The sequence below is a fragment of the Heteronotia binoei genome, chromosome 8 (genome assembly GCF_032191835.1).
Source record: "Heteronotia binoei isolate CCM8104 ecotype False Entrance Well chromosome 8, APGP_CSIRO_Hbin_v1, whole genome shotgun sequence".
Classification (NCBI taxonomy): Eukaryota; Metazoa; Chordata; class Lepidosauria; order Squamata; family Gekkonidae; genus Heteronotia; species Heteronotia binoei.
In genome coordinates this window covers 49,932,336-49,956,459 of record NC_083230.1, presented here as the reverse complement: position 1 = coordinate 49,956,459, position 24,124 = coordinate 49,932,336, and the positions used below count along the sequence as shown (strand labels likewise).

The 24,124-nt window shown below is 41.9% G+C and overlaps 1 protein-coding gene across 3 annotated transcripts in view; it reads left to right on the top strand.

The window, feature by feature from the left end:
• Window positions 1–24,124, top strand: part of PTPRB (protein tyrosine phosphatase receptor type B) — a 108,917-nt gene that overhangs the window by 70,247 nt on the left and 14,546 nt on the right. For 2 of the 3 annotated variants that reach the window (XM_060245065.1, XM_060245066.1), the window contains 11 exons: window positions 1,810–1,916; window positions 3,792–3,891; window positions 4,771–4,854; window positions 4,952–4,969; window positions 5,088–5,169; window positions 6,559–6,649; window positions 13,856–13,932; window positions 15,046–15,180; window positions 18,522–18,644; window positions 22,095–22,258; window positions 22,813–22,948. In XM_060245065.1, coding sequence (XP_060101048.1) covers window positions 1,810–1,916; window positions 3,792–3,891; window positions 4,771–4,854; window positions 4,952–4,969; window positions 5,088–5,169; window positions 6,559–6,649; window positions 13,856–13,932; window positions 15,046–15,180; window positions 18,522–18,644; window positions 22,095–22,258; window positions 22,813–22,948 — 1,117 coding nt within the window. Of the gene's footprint in view, window positions 1–1,809; window positions 1,917–3,791; window positions 3,892–4,770; window positions 4,855–4,951; window positions 4,970–5,087; window positions 5,170–6,558; window positions 6,650–13,855; window positions 13,933–15,045; window positions 15,181–18,521; window positions 18,645–22,094; window positions 22,259–22,812; window positions 22,949–24,124 lie in introns of those variants that run through there. The other variant, XM_060245067.1, reaches the window with a different exon arrangement.

Sequence of the window (24,124 nt, the reverse complement as noted above, 5' to 3'; positions counted from 1 at the left end):
CAGAACAGGTCATCCTTGTAGGAAAATTGTCTTCTGTGAAATTACCCTTAGAAACTAACAATAAATGTATCTGTGGGCCTTTTCTATCCAATGTTAACTTTTTATTGGAAACTCTAGCTAGAAAAACAATCCCCAAATCATTACAAGTTAGATCACAGTGGCTGCATCTTCCCTTCAAATTCTTACGTTGTTTTCTTCCACAAATTTTAAATTGAATGAGCTTATCAAATAGGGGCTGTTTGTCAGGCTGAAGGCTTTCTGGGCCAGCATAAGCATTTAGGATGAGTGTACCAGCTCCTTTGCCAACACAATATTAATCATGATGGAAAATTTTAGAATTAGAGTGCTAGTTCTTTAGAAAAATGGGCCAGCTTTTCCAAATGAATTAAATAGCCAGCTGTGACTAGGAACATAAATTGCTAAAAGAGAATGGGCAACAAAACCTGTCAAATAGTCTACTAATCAATTAAGTTTCTTTGCAGTGCAACCCTTGAGCTTAAGCTTGCATAAAGTTTGCACTAGGTTGCACAGCAAGACTCTTACATATTTATGATTCACAGCCCTATAAACTGAACTGAATATTTTCTCTTTAGCCCATTACTTTTTTTCCATGGGTCTCTACAAAACTGTGACTAGTACATTTTCTCTAGCTGCATTCAAAAAACCTTGTTTAATTCACTTGCGTGGATATCCCAAAACATAAGTTTAAAAGTAGAAAACATACTTGGAACTGAAAAATGAACATGGATTGGAAAATTCTGATTGGTAAGAATAGGTAGAGGGAAGGCTACTGCCTCACCCCAGATCTGCCACCTGAGGCCCCCCCTCACTTCATCTTCATTGTACAGCAAGTCACAGGGAGCTTTTATAAAAATTATATCAAAAAAATGAAACAGGTATGTCACTTATGACCTGTATATCTCAGTCTCTAAACCAGGGGTAGTCAAACTTGCTTCATATAAGAGCTACATAGAATAAACATCAGATGTTTGAGAGTCACAAGACATGAATGTCAGATGTTTGAGAGTGGAGGGAGGAAGGAAGAAAAATAATGGAGGAGAGAGGAGGAAGAGAGAGGTGGAAAGAAAGCAACTTTAACTTTAAATACATTCTCCAAGCCGCTGGCTAGCTTGGCTTGGAGAAGTGATTTAAAGAGAGAAATGCCTTCTCCAAGCTGGCCAATGGGATGGTGGGGGCTTCAAGAGTCACACAATATGTGTGAAAGAGCCACATGTGGCTCCCAAGCTGCAGTTTGGCCACCCCTGTTCTAAATTGTGAATTGCAAATTAGTGAAGCATTGTGTTGGATCCAGAAGGGCACTTCTGTTCACAGAGAAAGATTCTTTACAAGGAGCACCATTCTATCCAATTCCATCGTGTGGATGCAGATAAATATGTCCTTTTTCGTTTTCGCACTCACCTTAATCAGCAGCAATGACCCTCTTCACCGCGCAGGATCTGCGCGGATTTCGCACTAATTGCCGCGGAGCACCCAGAAGAGCCGGAAAGTCCTGGCGCTTTTGCGGCGCAAACGGAAACTGGTTTTTGGCGGTTTCCGTTTGCACCGCAAAAGCGCCGGGACTTTCCGGCTCTTCTGGGTGCTCCGCGGCAATTAGTGCGAAATACACGCAGATCCTGCGCGGTGAAGAGGGTCGTCGCTGCTGATTAAGGTGAGTGCAAAAACGAGCCTAGACTCTTTCAGACCTTATTAAGCAATAGTCAAACTACAATGGTAAGAGAAATGAATAAGAATTATACTTCGTACCTTCCAAAGAGGTCTAATGTAAAAACACTTTCCTTCTTCTCCAAGGATCAGTATCCGGGCTTTCACACAACTCTTTCGAGATGACCTGAAGGAACTTCCTGAGCCGCTTTTCTCTGATACCTTTTTCTCCTTGCCAATCACAACTGAGTCGGGTTAGTTTTGCTTCTTGAGATATTCAAAACATGAGCTTTGGCTAGAGACATGTGCAATTAGAACAAACTTCGCAGAGCTTGGCTAAGAGTTCTTGCTGTCAGTAAATCCATCTAGGCAGAAGGCCTTTTATTTAAACCAAAAAAGTTCATCAGTACCATCCTGATTTGGAGGCTAGACTATTAAAATATTCTTTTTGTAAAACTGCTGTTGAAAATGCCCTGAAGGGCTTCTGTTTGTGAAGGATGTATAGTCTGCTCCTGTTTAAGAGCGGAGGGAGGGAGGAAGGAAGGAAAATAATGGGTCTCCACTCTCAAACAGAAGAGTGCAATACTAAAGATCTAAAATCTGCTCCATGGTTTAATGTCAGTGGTTGACCCAGATTTAGCCATAGGAAGTGTTTTCACTGCCAAGATCTACATGTGAAGATCGACAAGATCTACAAGATCTGAGTATGTGCAGAGTACTTGTTCAGGGTTATGTACATATGTATGTTCTGAGTCATGTGAGTTCACTGGATAATGTACATACATGTTCATCTGTATGAAGGTATAAGGCACTATAGATGCTTGAACATCCACTGGTTTGGCTCAGAGTCTGTTCACTAGTTGTAACAAGGAAGCTATCCCCCCCCCCACCCACCCACCCCGACACTTCAGTTGTTTGTAAACAACTGTTCATTGGCTTACTTTTCACGTATTCAAATCGTACACAACAGTTCAGTAAACAGTGTTTCATGCATACACATTCTCACAAAGCCCAGTAAAAGTCCTTCCCCCAGGGAACTGTTGTGGCTGTATTCCATTGGCAGCCAATAGTATAAATAAACATTGAGCAAATCAATAATTCTTCCAGCAATTATAAACACTTGTGGGTATTTTTAAAAAATCTTACCAGTTGGTGTTAATTAATGTCCATGTCTATGTTATTTCATGCATGCAGATTTTTGAAAATCCTCATTGGAAGCATGCATCCCCCATCACATCATTTAATTACTTTACCCTACTGGTCATGATTCTGTATAGAATTGTCTCATCTACAGTGCAGTTGCAAAACCCCCTAAAAGACAAAGAAATGAAACTCTGTCACTATAGCTACAGTGCAGCTGCAAAGCTGTTCAACAGCCATTCAAAGCAGAAGGTAGACAGGCAAATAGATTGGACATTTGGCTCATAGCTAATGATGGTTGTTGAACACAATATGTTATCTTGTTAAACATGATCACTGCAAAATATGCAGCATCTTTATAAGAAAGTGTCATAATGAATTGGGGAATTTGCACATTGCCCAGCTAACATGCATAGCCTCCATGTGGATAGTGTCAATTGGCTTGTTAGTGTGCATATCTCTGCTTCTTACTTCTTACACAATATACAATTTATGTGGAAGCTATACATTTTAGCAAATTTGCAACAATCGATCACATTGCCCAATATTTTATCCGTTAAAACGGATAAAAGGAAGTACTTCTTCACCCAAAGGGTGATTAACATGTGGAATTCACTGCCACAGGAGGTGGTGGCGGCCACAAGTATAGCCACCTTCAAGAAGGGTTTAGATAAAAATATGGAGCACAGGTCCATCAGTGGCTATTAGCCACAGTGTATGTGTGTATATAAAATTTTTTGCCACTGTGTGACACAGAGTGTTGGACTTGATGGGCCGTTGGCCTGATCCAACATGGCTTCTCTTATGTTCTTAATATCTCTCTCTCTGTCTCTGTCTCTTTCTTTCTCTCTGTATATTAGTATATTGTTACTGAATCATCAGAAAACTGTAAATCAGGTAATAATAGTGTATCACAGAATGAGCATCTTTTAGCCTCAGAAAATCTATATCCAAATTATTTATTTGATTTATGTATTCAATTGTTTTAGAGCCCTTATTTGGAGTTATAGAAGGGGTGAGCGCTGGTTTATTCCTTATTATTATGATGGTGGCTGTCACCACATTTCTGGTCTACAGGCGAAAAGTAAGGTGAGTAGAAATTTGTGTTTCTCTTTCTAGTATTAAGAGGTATATGGACATTCGTATATAAGAAATTCATAAATTTCAGAGTATCTCAAGGAGATGCTTTAAAAGTGGAAACTAATATGTTTTGAATATAAGATACATCAAGTGCGAAGCAGGAGAACACTGCAGCAAGATAGTTGTGTTGTGGTGGTGATTAATTCTTGAATTGTTCTTGCAACAAACATAGTAGCATGGTTCAGACATCACATGTTCCATTAAATGACAATGAATTACTGTGATTCTCCAAATGTAGCCCATGTTACCAGCTGTGGTTAGAATTCTTAAAACCAGGATCTGAAGCCCATGGTTTGACATTAGCTATGATTTATAAACTAATCTTGCAATAGGTTTGCATTATGCAGGTATGCAGGCATCCTGAGTTGGGGTTAGAGCCCATCTAAGTAATGTGCACAGCTTCTGCACATTACCTCTGCTGAAGCTGCCAAAGAAGCCCCCTAAAACTCTGGGGAACCCCAAGAACAGCACAAGGAAGCAGTTGGACTGCTGCAAGGAAGTTGCCCTCCTCCTCACCTTGCATGTGTGGATCTTTTAAACAGGGTCCAACCCTGAATCCTTATTTGGTCCCTGATGTCACCCTTGCACACTTCCCAGCCTGAAATAAGATGATGAAAAGAGCATTTGTCAAAGCAAACCACAATTTGAAGGAGTGCCTGTCAGCCAAATCCTAGTATCACTAATTCACACAAGGTAAAATAACCCATAGTTTAGTGTTGTGCCTGAACAGGACGTATTTGTTTTGGACCTCAATTGACCTTTCCTGGCAGGCCAAACTAACCCTAGTGAATCAAATTTCATGCCTGCTGTCACATTTTTGTATTGTAGTGGTGATCATGAAAGGCCAACGGCAAGGATGAGCATTCGAAGGGACAGGCCATTGTCAGTCCACTTGAGTCTGGGACCAAAAGGGTAAGGTCAAAGTGTTTGCCCCCAGCATCGTAGGCCAATGCATTCTGCCTTCTCACCAGTTGACGCATTCTTTCTTTTCTTTCCAAATCACTTAAAGGAACCGGAAAACTTCCAGGTAAGAGCTAAAACTAATGCACTGCAGATAACATTCTTTCCATTTATTTGGATTGAACTGTCTCCTTGTTTATATGTTGTGATCTCAGCTGAAGTTTTTTTTCCCTTGACTGTTCCAGCCCAATAAAAGTAAATCAATTTGAAATGCACTTCACTAAGCTTCAAGCAGATTCCAACTACCTCCTGTCCAAGGAATATGAGGTAAGACTCAGACACTGTGAGAAGAGATAGTCAGGTACATCCAGCTACAATTCACAATGTATTTACTCGAGAACTGGCCAATCAAGGTGAATGGAATTATTGCAGAGGAAGTGGATTTGGGGGGTGTCATGGGTCAGCCAGGGCTCAGCGAGGACTCCTCTGGTGAAAAGGACACCTCAGGAGAAGAGGACCATGCGTAGCCAGCTGTGAGTCAATAGAAGCCAGCAAGCAGGAAGATGAACTACAGGCTGGTCAGGATTCGCAGCCAAAAGCTGGTGCAGAGCCACTTACAGTGTCCAGCCCTGAGTCAACAGGTAAAACTAAGTTGATCATTCCCAGCCTTCCAGTATCACCCACACCCTTTGATAGAGGCTATGAGCAGAACTACAGGAGAGGCAACAGAGTGCTCACCTCCTAGCCTGATTGTCAGCTGTTTGAGTAGTTGCAGTCAGAAATACTCCTAAGCAGCTGGCTGCAAATTTGGCCCTTAGGCACATACCTATAAAAATCAGCTAAGGAAGGCTGTTAGGTGTGGAAGTAACAAGTCATTCTACCACTGACTCTGTGACTACAGACTTTGATCCTGCCTTGGTTGCATGACCCTTGGACTGGCTTCTGACTATGGCTTTTGGCTCTGCTAGACTCCTGCTCATGACTGCTTGACTATGCCTCTTGGACAACCCCTTGGTAATGGCTCACTTGGCTCCAAACTCTTGGACTGGACTCCTGACTTGGTTTCTGTTGTTCAGACTTTGGCTGCCCCCCAAGAACCCATGATGAGGGAGGGACACTGAAGGAAGAAGTTGCATTTTGCATAACCAACAAGGGAGATTAGATCACATATATGGTAGCAGGTCTGAGACGAAGAGCATTGTAGAGTGCCTGAAAGTGTAGATGCCACCATAGTCTGCCTGTGCCCCAGTGGTTTTGCACAAAAGTATCTGTGTTTACCAGCTTATCCATCTTCAGCTTCCATCCAGCAGTACATACACTTTCTGAGCCTGCAGTACATCTCACACACCCGCCCTTACAGCCTCCATTCCCATTCAAGTCAGCTGATCCTCTATAGATTATTTTTAAAAGACCTGCAACTTTCCAAAGAGCAGCTTAACCTGGCATGATGAGAAGTGGTTGACCATTTTGTTGAACAGCAGCTTAGCATGCAAGAGCAAGCCAACTGGGAGGAGTTGCCCTGGGCAAGGTGAGGGGGCAAAGACTGGCTGAAGGATGGCTCAATACATTGTGTGTGCCTAAAGGCAAATTTATTTGATTTCAGTCACATTCAGATCTGTTCCTGTCCTTTGGTCTTGGATAGCTGATATCATGTAGGGTATGCACATTAACATAATTTAACTATTTTCACCTCCCATTTGCTTTTTCCTTTTACAGGACCTGAAGGATGTGGGTCGAAACCAATCATGCGACATTGCACTTCTGCCAGAAAACCGAGGGAAAAATCGATACAATAATATATTGCCCTGTAAGTCTAACACTGGACATAAGTCTTTTGTTCTCTTCCTCCTCTTATCTTTTCAGCAGGAAAAGGTAAACAGAAAATGTGGTGTATCTCTTGTCCCAGTATTCCACTTGGCAGCAAAGCACTTCTGCCATCAAAGGATCTTATTCTTTGCGATTCATATTGTATGCTCTCAAAAAGCAGTTTGCTGACTTCATATTGGAATACAGTGCCTAAAAGTCTTCACCCTGGTTTATCAAAAGCTTCAGCTGTTAAAACAATTTTGCTGAATTGTCAGTGTTGATGGTAGGCAGATGTAGCAATAAATAGGAACCTCCTCATGCATGGCTGCTTTTATGAGATCTGCCCAAAAGATAAACGGCAAAGTTACTTCCATAGTAGTCTTTCAAAAACAATCAGCAACTGAACCCATTATAGTATGCTCATAAATCACTCACCCAATAGTACTGATTTGGTAGACAACAGACTCTGTCCATAAGAATAAAGTTAAGATCATGGATTCCTTCCATGACTTTAAAACATAGAGTGAGACTGTATTTTATCTCCAAAGAAAAAAAGTATTTTTCATCTGCAAATTAAAAAAACCCTACTTCAATATGTAGTGAGGGGAGCAACACTTAAATGGGGTGGAGGTCCTGGCAGTAATTACTGGGGAATCACTGGGAGTTGTTATGCAACTCTAGGGCAACAAAGATGGTGAGGGGTCTGGAGACCAAGTCCTGTGAGGAAAGGTTGAAGGAGCTGGGTATGTTTAGCCTGGAGAAGAGATGACTGAGAGGTGATATGATCGCCATCTTCAAGTACTTGAAGGGCTGTCATAGAGAGGATGGTGCAGAATTGTTTTCTGTGGCCCCAGAAGGTAGGACCAGAACCAGTGGGTTGAAATTAAATCAAAAGAGTTTCGGCTCAACATCAGGAAGAACTTCCTGACAGTTAGAGCAGTTCCTCAGTGGAACAGGCTTCCTCAAGAGGTGGTGGGCTCTCCTTCCTTGGAGGTTTTTAAACAGAGGCTAGATGGCCATCTGACAGCAATGCGGATCCTGTGAATTTAGGGGGGAGCGGTATTTGTGAATTTCCTGCATTGTGCAGGGGGTTGGACTAGATAACCCTGGAGATCCCTTCCAAGTCTATGATTCTACATGCTCAACTGTGGGGGAGGCAAATGCATATCTTCACCCACTATGTGAATGTGACATCCAGACAGGAATTCTTCTCTGCAAAAGCAACAGGACCGTCCCCAGGCTGGACACAACTCATCTGGGCACAACAGCTTCCTGTTTTTTTCTCCCTTTGATCCATTTTCTCCAGCTCAAAGGCAAAACAATAGGATGACTTCTGGTTGCAGCAGCTATATGAAAAAAGGGGTGCAACTAAGCTCTGCTTTCAAAATGGTGTGGGAGAGCTTGCAGCCCCAAACCATTTCCCCACTTATAGTCCTTTAAATGACTTTTCTAACACTTAAGCACAGGTTGGCTGGGAACGGGAAGGAAAAGAGGGATTCAGGACATGGGGAAATAGTAAAAAACACTATTGCATCTTGTAGGGTTGCAAGCCCCCAGGTGGGAGTGGAGGACCCACTGATTTTGCAGGCTCCTGCCCACTGCTGGCCAGCTGGCTGGTAGAGGGAAGCCCTGTTCCCAACAGCTGCAATCTAGCATGACATCACCAATGCAATGATGTTATGTGGAAGTGATGTAATCACACTGGGGATGTCACACAGTGAAGTTCTGGGATTTGGGGCAAAACTCTATGGTTACCATAGAGTAACATCCCTGGTGTGATTACATCACTTCCACATGACATCATGATGTTGGGGACATCACCCCACCCCCTTCACTCCTTGAAAGCTCCCCTCCATCCCGCACCAGTGAGAACTAAGGACCTGGCAAACCTACATCTGTGCTGTTGTGCAGGCCTGATGAAGAAAGTAGGGAGGACCAGGAGGCAGCAGCAGGAGCAGATCAAGAAAAGAGTTTATGGCTGTGGCTCCTGCCTGTTCTTGATTCTCTTGCAGTTGCTGCCATTTTGTGTGTGTGTGTGTGAACTGCCAATAAGTTGCTTCTGACTTGTGGAGAACCTATGGATAATTGTCTTCTAACATGTCCTATCATTAACAGCCAATATCAGGTATTGCAAACTAAGGGCCGTGGGTTCCTTTTTCATAGGGCGTTTTCGCACTGACCTTAATCGGCAGCAACGTCCCTCTTCACTGCGCAGGATCTGCGCGGATTTCGCACCAATTGCTGTGGAGCACCCGGAAGAGCCGCAAAGTCCCGCGGCTTTTGCGGCGCAAATGGAAACCACCAAAAACCAGTTTCCATTTGCGCTGCAAAAGCCGCAGGACTGTGCGGCTCTTCCGGGTGCTCCGCAGCAATTGGTGCGAAATCTGCGCAGATCCTGCGCAGTGAAGAGGGACGTCGCTGCCGATTAAGGTCAGTGCGAAAACGCCCATAATGTGAACAAAGTTTGATAACCTCAGTTTCATCATTTTAGCTTCTAGGGAGAATCCAGGATTGATTTTCTCTAGAACTCACTTATTTGTCTTTTTGGTGGTTCACAGTATCGGTAAAACTCTTATCTGACACCACATTTCAAAGGAATCTACTTTTTTCCTAGTCTGCCTTCATTACTGTCCAACTTTCACACCCACAAATAGTAATGGGAAATACCATGGCAAGAATTAATTCAATCTTTGTCCAGCAACACATCTTTGCATTTAAGGATCTTTTTAAAATCTCTTCCATGGTGGCTTTCCTCAATCTCCTGACTTCTTGGTTGTAGTCTCCCTTTTGGTTAATGATAGAGTCATGGAATAGAAAATTTTGAACAGTTTCAATTTCTTCATCATTAGCTTTGTGTAATTTCCCAGTAATCATTGCTTCTTGGTGTTCAGCTGCAATCCTGTTTTCGCACTTTCTGCTTGAACCTTCAGCAGTTGTTGTTTCAAGTCTTCACTGAGTTCTGCCTGTAATGTGTGTCATCTGCATATCTCAAACTGTTAATGTTCCTTCCAGCAATTTTCACTCCACCTTCATCTAAATGTAAACCAGCTTTCCTTCTGGTATGTTCTCCTTACAGACTGAAGAGAAAGGGAGATAAAATACATCCTTGTCTGACACCTTTGCCAGTTGGAAACTGTTCTGTTTCTCCATATTCTATCTTAACAGTGGCCTCTTATCCAGAGTGTAGGTTGCACATCAAAACAATCAAAACAATCAATATATATTTGGCCGCTGTGTGACACAGAATGTTGGACTGGATGGGCCATTGGCCTGATCTAACATGGCTTCTCTTATGTTCTTATGTTCTTAATCAGAAGCTGCAGCCCACCCAATTCCTTTAAAGCCAACCATAGCTTTTCATGTTTCACACAGTCAAAAGCTTTGCTGTAATATATGAAACACAAGCTGATTTTCTTCTGAAATTCCCTTGTATGTTCCAGTAACCAACATAAATTTATAATATGGTCTCTAGTGCATCTTACATTTCTGAATCCAGTTTGAATATCTGGCATTTTTCATTCCATATTTCATTCCAGAGAATTTAGACTGGGCCCTGCAGGACATGGCAACTTGGTTGAGGAGGAGTGGGCTGAAATTGAATCCAGCGAAGACAGAAGTCCTTTGTCTAGGTCGGGGCGCTTGGGGAGGGGAAATACCTCTCCCAGTCTTCGACGGGGTGCCGCTGAAAGCAGCGCGCCGGGTCAGGAGTCTGGGAGTCTTACTGGAGCCTTCACTATCAATGGAGGCCCAGATTGCAGCCCCTTCCAAGTCAGCCTTTTTCCATCTAAGACGGGCAAAGCAGTTGGCTCCCTTCCTAGAGCGCCAAGATCTGGCAACGGTGATTCATGCAACGGTCACCTCGAGACTGGATTACTGTAATGCCCTCTACATGGGGCTGCCTTTGTACCGAACCCGGAAGCTGCAGCTGGTGCAGAATGCGGCGGCTAGATTGCTGTTGGGGCTTCCCAAGTGGGAGCACATACAGCCTGGGCTGCGTGAGCTGCACTGGCTGCCAGTTGTATACCGGGTTCGTTACAAAGTGCTGGTTATTACCTTTAAAGCCCTATATGGTCGAGGACCTGTCTACCTTAGGGACCGTCTCTCCCCATATGAACCCCAGAGAGCACTGAGGTCAGCCGGGAAAAACTTGTTGACTATTCCCGGACCGAGAGAGGTGAAGTTGCAAAGCACCTGTAACCGGGCCTTCTCCTCTATAGCTCTGAGCCTATGGAATCAACTTCCAGAGGAAATGCGGGCCCTGCGGGACCTTGAACAGTTCCGCAGGGCCTGCAAGACCATCCTCTTCCGATTGGCTTTCGCTGAAGAAGAACGAAACTGTTAAGAAAAACTGCCATCATAAAAGCAAATATAGCACTAGCACTTTTATTAACTAATTTTTAAAACTTAATCTGAATTTTAACTAAACTGTTTAAATGTAATTTTATTTATTTCTGTATAATTAATGTTTGAATTGATGTTAGCCGCCCTGAGCCTGCTCCGGCGGGGAGGGCGGGATACAAATAAAATTTTGTTGTTGTTGTTGCATATATGGAACAATATTTGTTATAAGATTTTGATCATCAATTTACTCATGTGAGAAATTAATGCAATGGTCCGATAGTTGCTGCATTCTTTGAAGTCTTCTTTAAAAAAAATAGGATGTAAATTGAGTGTTTCCAGTCCATGGACCATTGTTTTGTTTTCCATATTTGTTGGTACAGTCTTGTTAAGATTTTGATGGACTCTGTTGGAATAGCTCTATTGGCATCCTACCTATTCCTGGTAATATGTTTCTCCTAATTGCTCTCAGTGCAGTTCTCACTTCTGTTTCTAAAATTGTACGTTTTTCCTCAAAAGATTATTCTTGAAAGGAATCTGTCATCCTTTTCTCTCATTTGTAGAGGTCTTCAGTGTATTGTTCCCATTTTTCTTTATTTTGTCCTGTTCAGTTAACAATTTCTTGTGTTGATCTTTCAGCATGCTAAACTGTGGTTTAAATTTCTGATTGATTTCTTGGATTTTGTGGAACAGATCTCTTGTTTTTCCTTTTTTGTTGATCTGTTTCTTTACACTGGTTATTATAATAGTCCTCTTTGTCTCTACATGTGAGTTTCTGGAATGCTACATTTAGGCTAGTCACCTTTTACATTTGCTTCTCATCTGTCTTCAGCAATTTTAAGAGTTTCATCCGTCATCCATCAAGGCTTTTGTTTTCTTTTAGCTATGGGAATAGACTTCATGCATATTTTGGTCTAATCATTAGGAGTGCAGACTCTAACCTGGGAGAAACAGGTTTGATTTCCCACTCCTCCATATGCAGCTGCTGGGTGACCTTGGGCAAGCCATAGTTCTCTCAGAGTTGTTCTCTCAAGAGAAGTTCTCAAAAGAGTTCTCTCAGCTCCACCTATTTCACAGCCTGTCACAGGGTGTCTGTTGTGGGGGAAGGAAGGGAAAGGAGATTGTAAACTGCTCTGCGACTCCTTTGGGTAGTGAAGGACAGAGTATGCATTCAATCATCTCCTCCTCCTCTTCTTCTTTGATATCTCTAGTTTCAACCCATAGTTGTTCTGGTTCATTTTCACTTGAACTTAGTATTACAAATCTGTCTTTACACTCTTCAGGAAAGTTGTTTAGCTTGTATTTTAGCACCATGACTGTTTTTTCTTCAGCTTTTTAAATTTTTTTCTTCAGCTTTTTAAATTTTTTCTTCAGCTTTTTAAATTTTTTCTTCAGCTTTTTAAATTTTTTTCAATATTAACGATTCATAATCTGTACCACAGTCAGCTCTTGGTCTATTATTTATTATGTCAAATTTATATCCCGCCCTTTCTGCAAGCAGACTCAGGGCGGCTAACAATCCAAAATGGCATCAAAAACAAGTACATCAGTTAAAACCTTAAAAACATCATAGTGCTATACGTCAGAATAATACAGACAATTTCCTAAAAATTCTTTTCAGTTTTTTTACAGTAGCTGCTGGTGTTCCTTAGAGGCAATGTTATAGATGCTGGTAAATAGTAGTCAGAGCCAAGAGAACAGAGCTTCTCCATCTTCTGCTTCCAATTATATAATTTATTTGATTTCTATATTGATCATCTGGTGATGTCCATGTATACAATCATCTGTTTGGTCACCTGAAACATGTTTGCAATGAACAAATCGTTGTCTTTACAGACAACAGTTTTTCATTTTGAATTGTCTCATCATAGGGTTTTTCAGGGTAAGAGTTGATCTGGTTTACCTTAGGTCAGTCACAGTTCTCTCAGAGCTATTCTCTTAAGAGCAATTCTTGAAGAGTTCTCTCAGCCCCTACCTTGGGAGAGGAAGGAAAGGAGATTGTAAGCCTCTCTGAGACTCCAAGTGAAGACTGGCGTATAAATCCAATCTCCTCCTCCTCCTCCTCTTTCATGAATGAAAATGATTGTGTACCATGCACCTCTGCTTGACATATTGTGTTACCAGATATTTCCTCATGCCTGCTATTCCACATGAAAATTTTAATTACATATATAGTTGGAACCTTTATCTTATATCTGAAATTTGGCAGAGATGATCCCTTAGTGAGAGTATGATACCAAGGGACATCATTCAAATTGGATAGAGACAATAAAGTCAGAAATGAGTTGCCTGTAGGACCATTCATCCTATTTGCCTGAAATCTGGCAGGGTGGATCCACTGTTGTGGTGAAGGGTACAATCTTTTTACAAAACACCTAGAGATCGGAAGGAAAACAGTTTCAGCTTAACTGTGTGTATTACTACTGAAACCACATGGTGGGGGTGAAAAATGGATCTATTAATGAATGTAATAAATGCAAGTGAAAATCTTAAAATGAAAAAAATGTTCATACTTCTAGGAACCAAAGAGTGGAAGAGGCTTCTCCACCCATACAGTGTTATCTGGAAGAACTATTTTATTTTCTTGCCTAAAAACCCAGCCTGGACATGGTTCATGATAGGATCTTATTGAAAATTGTATGCAGTGTTTGTTTTTAAACTGGTGTTTCCTTCAAGTTAAAGTATTCTATACCTGATTTCTAAAATAGTTAGATGAAAGGCACTTTCCAGTACAGAACCAGACACTCAGGTTCATACCATGAAAGGACAGTCATTCCTTTTCCATTTTTATGTTCCCATTAAAATGGGAACATAATGATTACTAATGAGGATGTAGTAGTAATATATTCCCAATCAATCTCTTTCACAGATGACACAACACGAGTGAAACTTTCAAATGTCGACGATGATCCATGTTCTGACTATATCAATGCAAGCTATATCCCAGTAAGTCCCTCTTCTTGTTTTTATAGCTAAAAAATCGTAGACATTTCACAATACTCTATAATCAGGTTCTTATATCTCTGATCTACCATTCCTTCCCCTAATGCACCTTTACTTGAAAGTATAAGAACTGCAGTTGTTGCCTTAAAATTGGGCTTCAGTCACTGCTTAAGGCAACTCACTAGGATTATTGTAGTTATATCCTATCAGCATTGTAATCAGCCAGGCACACTTGTTTTAAACGTCACTGCTCTTGCTGAACATGTACCAAACAATAGAGCAATTGACACCAAACGACTGAAACATTTAATCCTGAAAGCATTTGCACCTTGCATAACAGCAAATATGACAAAGATTACACTGCTTCATTTACAATTAAGGACAGCAGAACCCCTCCATATCCATAGATCTCCAAACAAATTTATTTCCATGATGTTCTCCCTACCAGGCTTCACAGCTTTTCCAATTTCTAGGGCCTGTATGAGTTGTTTACAGCTATACTGACCTTTTACTTTCCTCATGTAAACGGAATTGTTTGTGAATATTCTGATTTTGAATTTTTATTCTGTCAGCAGTTAAAGTGTTATAGTACAATCGTATGCAGAGTTACAGCCTTCTTAGTCCATTGTAGTCAAATGGCTGAGTAGAGTCTAAGAAGAGTTCAGCTGTTGGTTCAATCATGTTGCATCTACCAACACATTTCAGCTTGGACTACTATGACATAGATTATAAATATAAAGAACAATTTTTCAGTCATTCATATAGTTGTCTTAACCCATAATAAAAAAAAATCCTAGATATTATGCAATGGCTAAGTTTTAGGATCTGATTTTTTGGGGTGGGTTGATCTTGGGAGGAGAAGAGTAGCCTGTAGGAGAATAAGGTCCTCTTTGTGGCATAGCCATTGTATAGGTGACCTTTTAATTATTTCCAGCTCTATGACTAAGTTCATTGATACATCCTCTTCTCCTACTATCCTTCTGGTCCTAAATATTAAAGCATTTTAAGCTCTGTATTTTCAAGCCTTGAATCCAGGAGCAATTACTTCTGGTATCTGGTTAGGTTGCTGGTTACTGGCTGGATATCTGAACTGATGGCAGTTTTCTGAACTTGCAGGGCAATAATTTTCATAGGGAATACATTGCAACTCAAGGACCTCTGCCTGGCACAAAGGATGATTTCTGGAAAATGGCATGGGAACAGAATGTTCACAATGTTGTCATGGTAACCCAATGTGTTGAGAAGGGCCGGGTGAGTAAATAGTTTTCCTGCTTCTTAATTATTGCAAAAAGTTGTATCGAAAATAGTATCAAAATAACCCAATCAAGACATGTTGAATTGTAAAACAAGAGAAAGGCCTTCTTGAACAACAGAAAAGCTGCTTATCTACATATGCAAGAGACCTGCATAGGGATAGGAATGAACCAAACCACAAAGCAAGTTTCATCATGTCCTGTTCATGGTTTATGAACACGATGCATCTACCGTCACAAACCTCCACAAACTTTTTAAGCTGTTCATGGTGGTTTGTGGATAGAGCAGAAAGCAAGGGTTTAAAGGGTCACAACTCCCTTTAAACCCTGATTTCTGTTCCTCATGAAAGCTGCAAAAACAGATGTTTTGTGCTTTCTTGTGCAGTCCCTTTAACATTGAAAGGGACTACACAAGAAAGTGCTCAAAACAGCTGAGCATCAGGGAGCAACCTGCTCCCTTCTGGGTTTGCAGGATCACAAACCAGGGACCAGTTCGATTTGCAAACAAACCTCCTAGTTCAATTCATGATTTGGCCACAAGCCATGAACTGACACAAAATGCATTTTTCCAATTTGTGCCCATCTCTAGAGCTGCGCAAGAAATTCAACTAGCCGTGTGGCTTAGAGCAACGTTAGAGTAGCAGGTCAGATTATCATTAGTAGGCCCATGTTATCATGTTCCAGAAGAAAGGGAATACATTATAGATCACTGTATAGCCTTTGCTGGATTTGAGTCCAGTAGCACCTTAAAGACCAACAGGATTTTCAGGGTATGAGCTTTTGAGAGTGAAAGCTCATACCTAAAAAATCTTGTTGGTCTCTAAAGTGCTATTAGACTCAAATCTAGTTGTCCTACTGCAGTCCAGCATGGCTACCCTCAAGCCCGTGGCTCGATTATTTTCAGTTCCAGTAGTCAGAAATGGTCATTATTTCACTGATACCTAGGGTAGCCAGCTCCAGGTTGAGAAATATCTGGAGATTTTGTAGGATGGAGTCTGAGGAGGGGAGGGTTTGGGAAGAGGAGTGGTTTCAATGGAGTATAATGTCATAAAGTCCACCTTCCAAAATAGCCATTTTTCCCAAGTGAACTGATCTGTGTCATCTGGAGATCAGTTGTAATCCCAGGTAGGGCTGTGCACCCAAAAGTGGTATTTTGGGGGTTTGGAATGCCAGACCAGGAAAATATTGGTATATACTGATATTCCTGAATCCCAATATTGGTATGATATTGGGATTTGGGAAAAATTGGTACTACCAAAATTATTCAGCTCAATACCTTCCTTTTTCTTCCGGAGTCACACTGTGGCAGTGACCACAGCATGCCTCGGTGAGGGAAGGGAAGGTATGTCTTTGTGCTGTCACTGTAGAAAGACACAAGGAGGGAAGATATTTAAACTTAAAATACCTTCCTTTCCAGAATTGTGCCCACAGAGGTAGCAAACAGAAGGAAAGGAAGGCTTTAAATGCCATCAAACCCTTCAGGGCGGGATTTAATGGCTTTCTCCCATTTAAAAGGATCAGTGCAGTGGGTCTGCCTGTCAGCTGATCCTTTTAAATGGGAGGGAGGCATTCAGCCCCTTAGTTTTGCTCCAGAGTGGGGGAGAGTAAAACCAAGGGGTTTGAAGTCTTCCTCCCATGTAAAAGGATCAGTGTACACCATGCTGAAGCTTTTAAATGAGAGGGAGCAGGGCTTTTTTTTTTTAAAGCAGGAATGCAGTTCCGGCTGGCTTGATATCAGGGGTGTGGCCTAATATGTAAATGTGTTCCTGCTGGGCTTTTTGTGCAACAAAAGCCCTGGGAGGGAGGCATTAAACCCCTCAGCTTTTCTCTTCTCAGCCCAAGTGGGGAAGAGCAAAACTGAGGGGGTTGAAACTGACCTATTCTCCCTTCCCCTCCCCAGCTGGCCCACTGCATATGGGACAGCTGGGGATGGGAAGACAGATCAGGGAGGTATGCCTTGCCTTCCCTCCCTAGGCCAGGGCATCTAAGGGAGGGAAGGCAATGGTCAATTTCAGTCCCATTTCCAAGGAGGGAACTGAAACTGACCCACTTTCCTTTCCCTTCCCTAGCCAGCCCACTGTGGAGGGGCAGCTGGGGAAGGGAAGACAGGTTGAGGAGGCCCCCCCCCCTTCCCATTCCCAGCCAGCCTGCTACTGCAGGGCAGCTGAGGAAGAGAAGACAGAGCGGGGAGACATGCCTTGCCTTCTCTCCACCCGAATAAAAACCGAATAAGATTAACTTTATTCTGGATCACCTTATTGGTTAGGTGAATCAGATTAGAGAGTCTGATTCAGCTTAATAAACACTAGAAAATTCAAATAAGGTATTTTTCGGGTATTTATTCAGTTGGCTTATGCTGAAGGCACAACCCTAATCCCAGGAGATCTCCAGCCACCACCTGGCGGTTGGCAATCTCCTACTAGACAGCTATTTCTACAAAATTTTACCCTCCATACAATTTGGTGTTTCCTTTAAGATTTCCAGAGTTGTAACTTCATTGTAAAACTGAATTTTTATGAGAAACATAACTTCCTCTGGAATATTTCTTTGAATATCCAAATTTTGTAGATTTAGAAGCTAACCATAAAGACAAATGAAATAGAGTAACTGATGATCCATTCACACAACCAATCAGCATGTTAAAAATGCAGGCTCATTGTATCAGAGCAGAGTTCAACATCTAGTTAAGGGATATGTATCATAGCTTCATCATGTTTGCAGGTCAAAAGCCTGCTCATGATGCCGTGTTTCATAGCATCTACAAGTTCTGTGGTGGAATGGCAGCTGTGCATAGAGGGGCACATAATGAAGTATTTCAGTTTGTATGGCAGTATTTTGTTCATGTTCTCAGGACACCAATATGCGCATGTGAACTAACCTTCAAACTCACCCAGGACTTTTAGCCAATTATATATGATCTGCTAGTTCAGTATATCATGATACAAATGTGTGTGGCAATTAAGAGAGAAAGATGAATTGGAAATACATATTCTGTTATTCTACTTGAAGCCATTCTTTGTGTGACAAAGAGATTTTCATAAAACACAGTGCATCAAAGGTTGGCATAAAACAAAAGGCAGCCATAGGTGTTCACATTATGAGATCTAGGACCTACATCCTGCAGTAGTAAATTGTATAATAAAATCTACATTATCCTTGAAGATTATATCATCATTCTTTTGCCACCCAAAACTGGTGCAATTATATAGAATATTGAAAATGTGATTAGTCTTCTAGATATAAATAACTTATGCTAATTTGTTTTCAATTGAACAAAAGGCATGAAGGTAGAAAAGGATGTTGTTGAGTTATTAAACATGTGGCTTTTTATCTCTGCAGGTAAAATGTGACCATTACTGGCCCTTTGACCAAGATTCCTTATATTATGGAGACTTAATAGTTCAAATGCTGTCTGAATCAGTGCTCCCAGAATGGACAATTAGAGAGTTTAATGTTTGCAGTGTAAGTATATATCTCATTTAGCAAGCTTTCCCAGTGTTCTGGCACAATTTGATTGTAAAAAAGGAGATCAGGTTTCCTTATTTTACTTTATTTTATGTTAATTCAGTTATACTCTACCTTTCTCTCCAACGGGGACCCAAGTCAGCCTATATTGTTCTCTTATGTTTTATCCTCACAACAAATTTGTAAGGGAGCTTAGGCTGAAATTGTGTGACTAGCCCAAGGTCACCTAGTGAGCTTCCATGGCAGTGTGGGGATTCAAAACTGGGACTTCCAGATCCTAGCCCCAGTACTCTTAACAATTACACCACACTGTTGTCATCAGAAGTAATAGAAAGAAAACAAATATTGTGGACAGTCATTTTTATATTGTGTTTCAACTTCAAGCTTTTATACTTTTTGCTGTCTTGAATGCCCTAATTGCATGGAAAGGTAAAATGAAAATGTTTCTAAAGAAACGCTGCCCCATAGAAAATAGTATAAAATAAGCTTTATCTCCTTATCAGGACCAACCTAAATATATATATATATAAAAGCAAGCTTTTAACTTTTATATATATATATATATATATATATATATATATATATATATATATATATATATATATATATATATATATATAAGCAAGCTTTTAACTTCTCCAGAACTCTTCTATCAAGCTGGACATTCAGAACATTTAAAAAAAAAAAAGAGGATGTAGCAGAATAGAGAAGGATGGAGAAGCCCCAGTTGTGTAGTTTGAGAATTTTATAATAGTGTATAGGTTTGTGCTGCAGGTTGCAAAACAGATATCAAAATGCCCAGAAGCCTGCAACTAAGGGTGTGCGCAAAAAATAAATTGTGCACACAAAAGCTTGAATAAAACTTAATTGGTTTTATGCCAATTGCTTTTATTGCCAATATTTAATTGCCACTGGACTGAAGCTTTGTTTTGCTGCTTCTTGGAGGATGCTGTTGTCCTGGATCCCTTCCAGTCCGGCTTCCGCCCTGCCCATGGGACAGAGATGGTGTTGGTCGCCTTGGTGGATGATCCGGAGGCATCTGGATCTAGGCAGTTTGGCGTTGCTGATCCTTCTTGATCTGTCAGCGGCATTTGATACGGTCGACCATGAAGTGTTGGCCCACTGCCCTCGCTGACGCAGGGATACGGGGGCTGGCCCTACAATGGCTGGTCTCCTTTCTCCAAGGTCAGGTGGCGCTTGGGGGTGAACTATCCCAGTGGCACCCATTACAATGTGGTGTGCTGCAGGGAGCAATTCTCTCCCCAATGTTATTCAACATCTATATGTGCCCCCTTGCCCAGATCATCTGGAGGTATGGGCTGGGGTGTCATCAATATTCAGATGACACCCAGCTCTGTCTGCTGATGGATGGCCACCCGGATTCAACCCCAAAGGAATTGGGTACGGCATTGCAAGCCATGGCTGGTCGGTTGCAACAGAGCTGGCTGAAACTGAATCCATCGAAGACAGAGGTGCTGTGTCTAGGTTATAGGGGGCTGGGATCAGGGATCAGGTTCCTTTGATGGGGCTCCATTGATGCTCACATCGAGGGTGAAGAGCTAGGGGGTATTTCTGGATGCCTCTCTAACTATGGAGGCCCAGGTTACCACCACTGCCAGATTGGCCTTTTTCCATCTGAGGCGGGTCAGGCAGTTGGTCCCATATCTCGATCCCAATGACCTGGCCACATTAATCCACGCAATAGTCATTTCCAGGCTAGATTATTGTAACTCTCTCTACATGGGGCTGCCCTTGACCCTCCTCCGGAAACTCCAGTTGGTGCAGAACGCTGCTGCACAGATGTTGACTTCGTAGCCTATAGGGGCACGGATCCATCCTGTGCTGCGTAAACTGCACTAGCTACCCATTGAGTACTGGATCCAGTTCAAGGTGTTGGTACTAACCTTTAAAGCCCTATACGGCCAGGGGCCAGCATACCTTCGGGACCGCCTCTCCCTGTATGAGCCCCGTAGGTCCTTACGGTCAGCAAACCAACAACTTCTGGTAATGCCTGGCCCCAGAGACGTCCATCTGGCCTCAATGAGGGCCAGGGCCTTTTTGGCCCTGGCCTTTGCCTGGTGGAATGAGATCCCCCTGGAGATCCAGGCCTTGTGGAATCTGCTTCAATTCCACAGGGCCTGTAAAACAGAGCTCTTTCGGCTGGTTTTCAGCTGAGGCAGTGGGCATCACTTGTTACCAGCCTCCCCACCTCATTCCATCCCAGCGCTACAAGATCTGCTGGACTTGGACAATAGGTCACATCTGTGAGGCAGAATCTGCCATCTTAATCTTTGTAATCTTAGATTTTATATTTTACTGTTTTTACTATGGACTGTTTTTATGATGTAACCCACCCTGAGCCTGTTCTACGGAAAGGGCTAAAAATCGAATAAAATAAATAATAAAATAAATAAATAAAGTTCACTCACAGCTAGGAGGAGGTATTTAAAGGGACCATGTTCTTTTAAAATACCTTTCCCTCCTCCATTGTTCCCAATGAGGACAGACTCCAGTAGCTGTGCTGCAAATTTGGTGCTTCTGCCTCAAAAAGCAGGCTCCCTAGAGCCCCAGATACCCCTGGTTTAATTATGGCTTATGGGGATAATTGACTACAATGGTCCCCGTAGGGTATAATGGAGAACTTGCTGCTTGGAGTTCACTCACAACGTGGCTTGCAAAAAGTCATGCCACGAGTGAACTCTGAAGTGGCAGGAAGGTGTTTAAAGGGAAGGCAAAATCCTTTTAAACAAGAATATTTTCAAGATTTTTTGGGGTGACCATTTTTGCATAGTTAAATCAACAGCCCACTCAGTAACCAGCTGAGAAAATACCTAATAAATACTGATAAGGTATTTACTGGGCAGTTTTTTGGCTTGGTTTATACTGAGCATACACTTCTACCTGTAATGCATTATACTCTTCCAACTGTAGATTTGGGGCTTTCTCCTCCTTTTCTATTCTCTTTCAAACCTCCCCCCTTTTTATTTCTTTTTTTGTTCAGAACAGTTTTTTGATCAAAAACTTTCTCAAGTGTGTTCCAAATCATGGGATGGTGTCTGTTTTTGAAGAGCCAACATGACTGTCAGTGTTGGATGGCAGTTAGAATACTAAATTAGGAATGTGGAGAACTGAAGCTCATCTTGAGTCAGTAACTAACCTAAGCTACTTCACATGTTGTGGATAAACAGGGAATGGTGTTTGCCATCCTGAACTCCTTTGAGGAAATACTGAGATAAAAATCTAAGATCTATGTAAATATCTTGTTGGAGCAGCAGCATGGGAGCATTGGACTCCCAGATAGATCCCTGTCAAAGCTTTTGTTTGCTGGTCTGATAGATTAAAACAGGAGTAATCACTCCTCTACTATTCTACAAAATGAGAAATATGGTGTAACAGTGTCTGCTTCCTGTTTCTAATTTTCCCCATATAATTTAATTGATTGAATAGGAAGAACAGCTTGATTCTTCTAGACTTATTCGTCAGTTCCATTATACCGTGTGGCCAGATCATGGTGTACCAGAAACCACCCAGTCTCTCATCCAGTTTGTGAGAACTGTTCGGGATTATATCAATCGAACACCCCGTGCTGGACCAACCATACTACATTGCAGGTATGAAGAGAAATGGAACAGCAATCCTTGGAGGATTGTGGAACATTTTTGGAAAGAAGTCCTAGAAGTAGAGGGAGCCCAGCAAAGAAGGGGGAGCATCTTTAGAAGTATGTAGGAGGTGGTAAAAAGCTATTTTATTTGCAAGCTCAATTTAAACTACAGGCACTTTCTTGCAAAAGGATTAAATGGGATTTTACTGTATTTTGTATTTTTTTAAAAAAAAATCTTTAATTTTTTTTAATTGGTATAGTAAGCAGCCACAAGGGGACAGTGGAATATAAATATTTTTTAAAATGAATAGGGGGCAATTTGGACTGAGCCAGGGCAGAGAGGAAAAGAGGGATAATACTTTCCCAGTCAAAACTGCTGCTGCTTCCAAAATCTAAAATTAATGTGAAGTTTGTTGCTAACTGTTTTCCTGCAATAGAATGTAACTGCCAGGGCTCTCAACGTGAGCCCTTTGGATATGATACGGAGGGATATAATAATAAGGATATAATACGGAGGGGGGAAAGTTAATTTAGGAGGAACAGGCTTCTACTTTCTTTTTTTAGTGCTGGTGTTGGAAGAACTGGCACATTCATTGCACTGGACCGAATTCTTCAGCAGCTGGACTCAAAGGATTCCGTAGATATTTATGGAGCAGTGCATGATCTGCGGCTTCACAGGGTTCATATGGTTCAGACAGAGGTAAGCCTTGGCTCTGGAATTTCATTATGATTTTCTATTGTTGTAATAGTAATAATAATAAAAATCAAAGTAATCAGAACACGACAACCTTGGGCAGCCTTCCCATCCTGTTCCCTGCCACCAGTTGAGAGGGCAGCAGAGAAAAAGGCAGGGGAGAATTTGGCAGTGATACCATGACATCACTTCCAGCATGAACCCAAAGTGGTGCTATTACGTCACACTGACACTATGGCTTTCTGAAAGAGATGTTATGGCATCAGTGTGATGCAGATTAGGTAGATCCTCCCTCCACACAGTCTATCACCAGGTGTCAGCACTGGTCTGGCAACTCTGTAGCCATAAATGAAATGAATTCAAATCAGTATACAAACATGCCTCTTTTGCTCCCTAGCTTTTACTCCTTCAGCCCTACCTGTCCACTCTGGTCATTTTTAGAGGCCTTGCATTGATTGCTCCACCATATGAGGCTAGATTGGTGGCAACCCAAGGAACAGTATTCTTAGTCATGGTGCCAATAATTTGGAACTCCCTTCTCAGGCAGATTGGTCTGTCTTCCTCTATTGATGTCTTCTGCCAGTGGAAGATTTTTTTTATTCATTTGACATACCCCCAATGATGATTAATGGCCCTCCTACCTTGGTTCAAGTGTTGCTTATGTGTTTTTATTGAATTATTTTATAACTAGGAATAAAGCCTGTTTTGAAGAAAAAAACAAAAGGCTCTAGAAAGAGGATCCCGGTGCGTGCCCCCCACCCTTGGTGTCTTCCCACCCAAGTGAAGGCATTCACTCCCATCCACCCTTGGAGTCCTCCCACCCCCCACCTCTTTCCAACTACCCCTCACCCCCCAACCACCTCTTCCTCTCAACTATCCCCACACTCTTAGCACACCACTACTCCCCCCACCTGTAACATTCGCTCATCCCACCCTTGCTGTCTTCCCACCCACCCACCAATCTTTGGCCTTCACTAACCCTCCCCCCTTTCTGTCTTCCCACCCACCCCCAACCCTTGGCATTCACTCACACACACCCCTTGCTGTCTTCACACCCACACTGCAGCTGAAGCAGATGCTGGCTCCCCCCACCCCATATGTGTTTTTGGTATTGAAGAAAAAAGAAATAGGCATAGCTGTTCCAGAATTAATTTCATTAAGAGAATTATTCCCGGCCCTTGA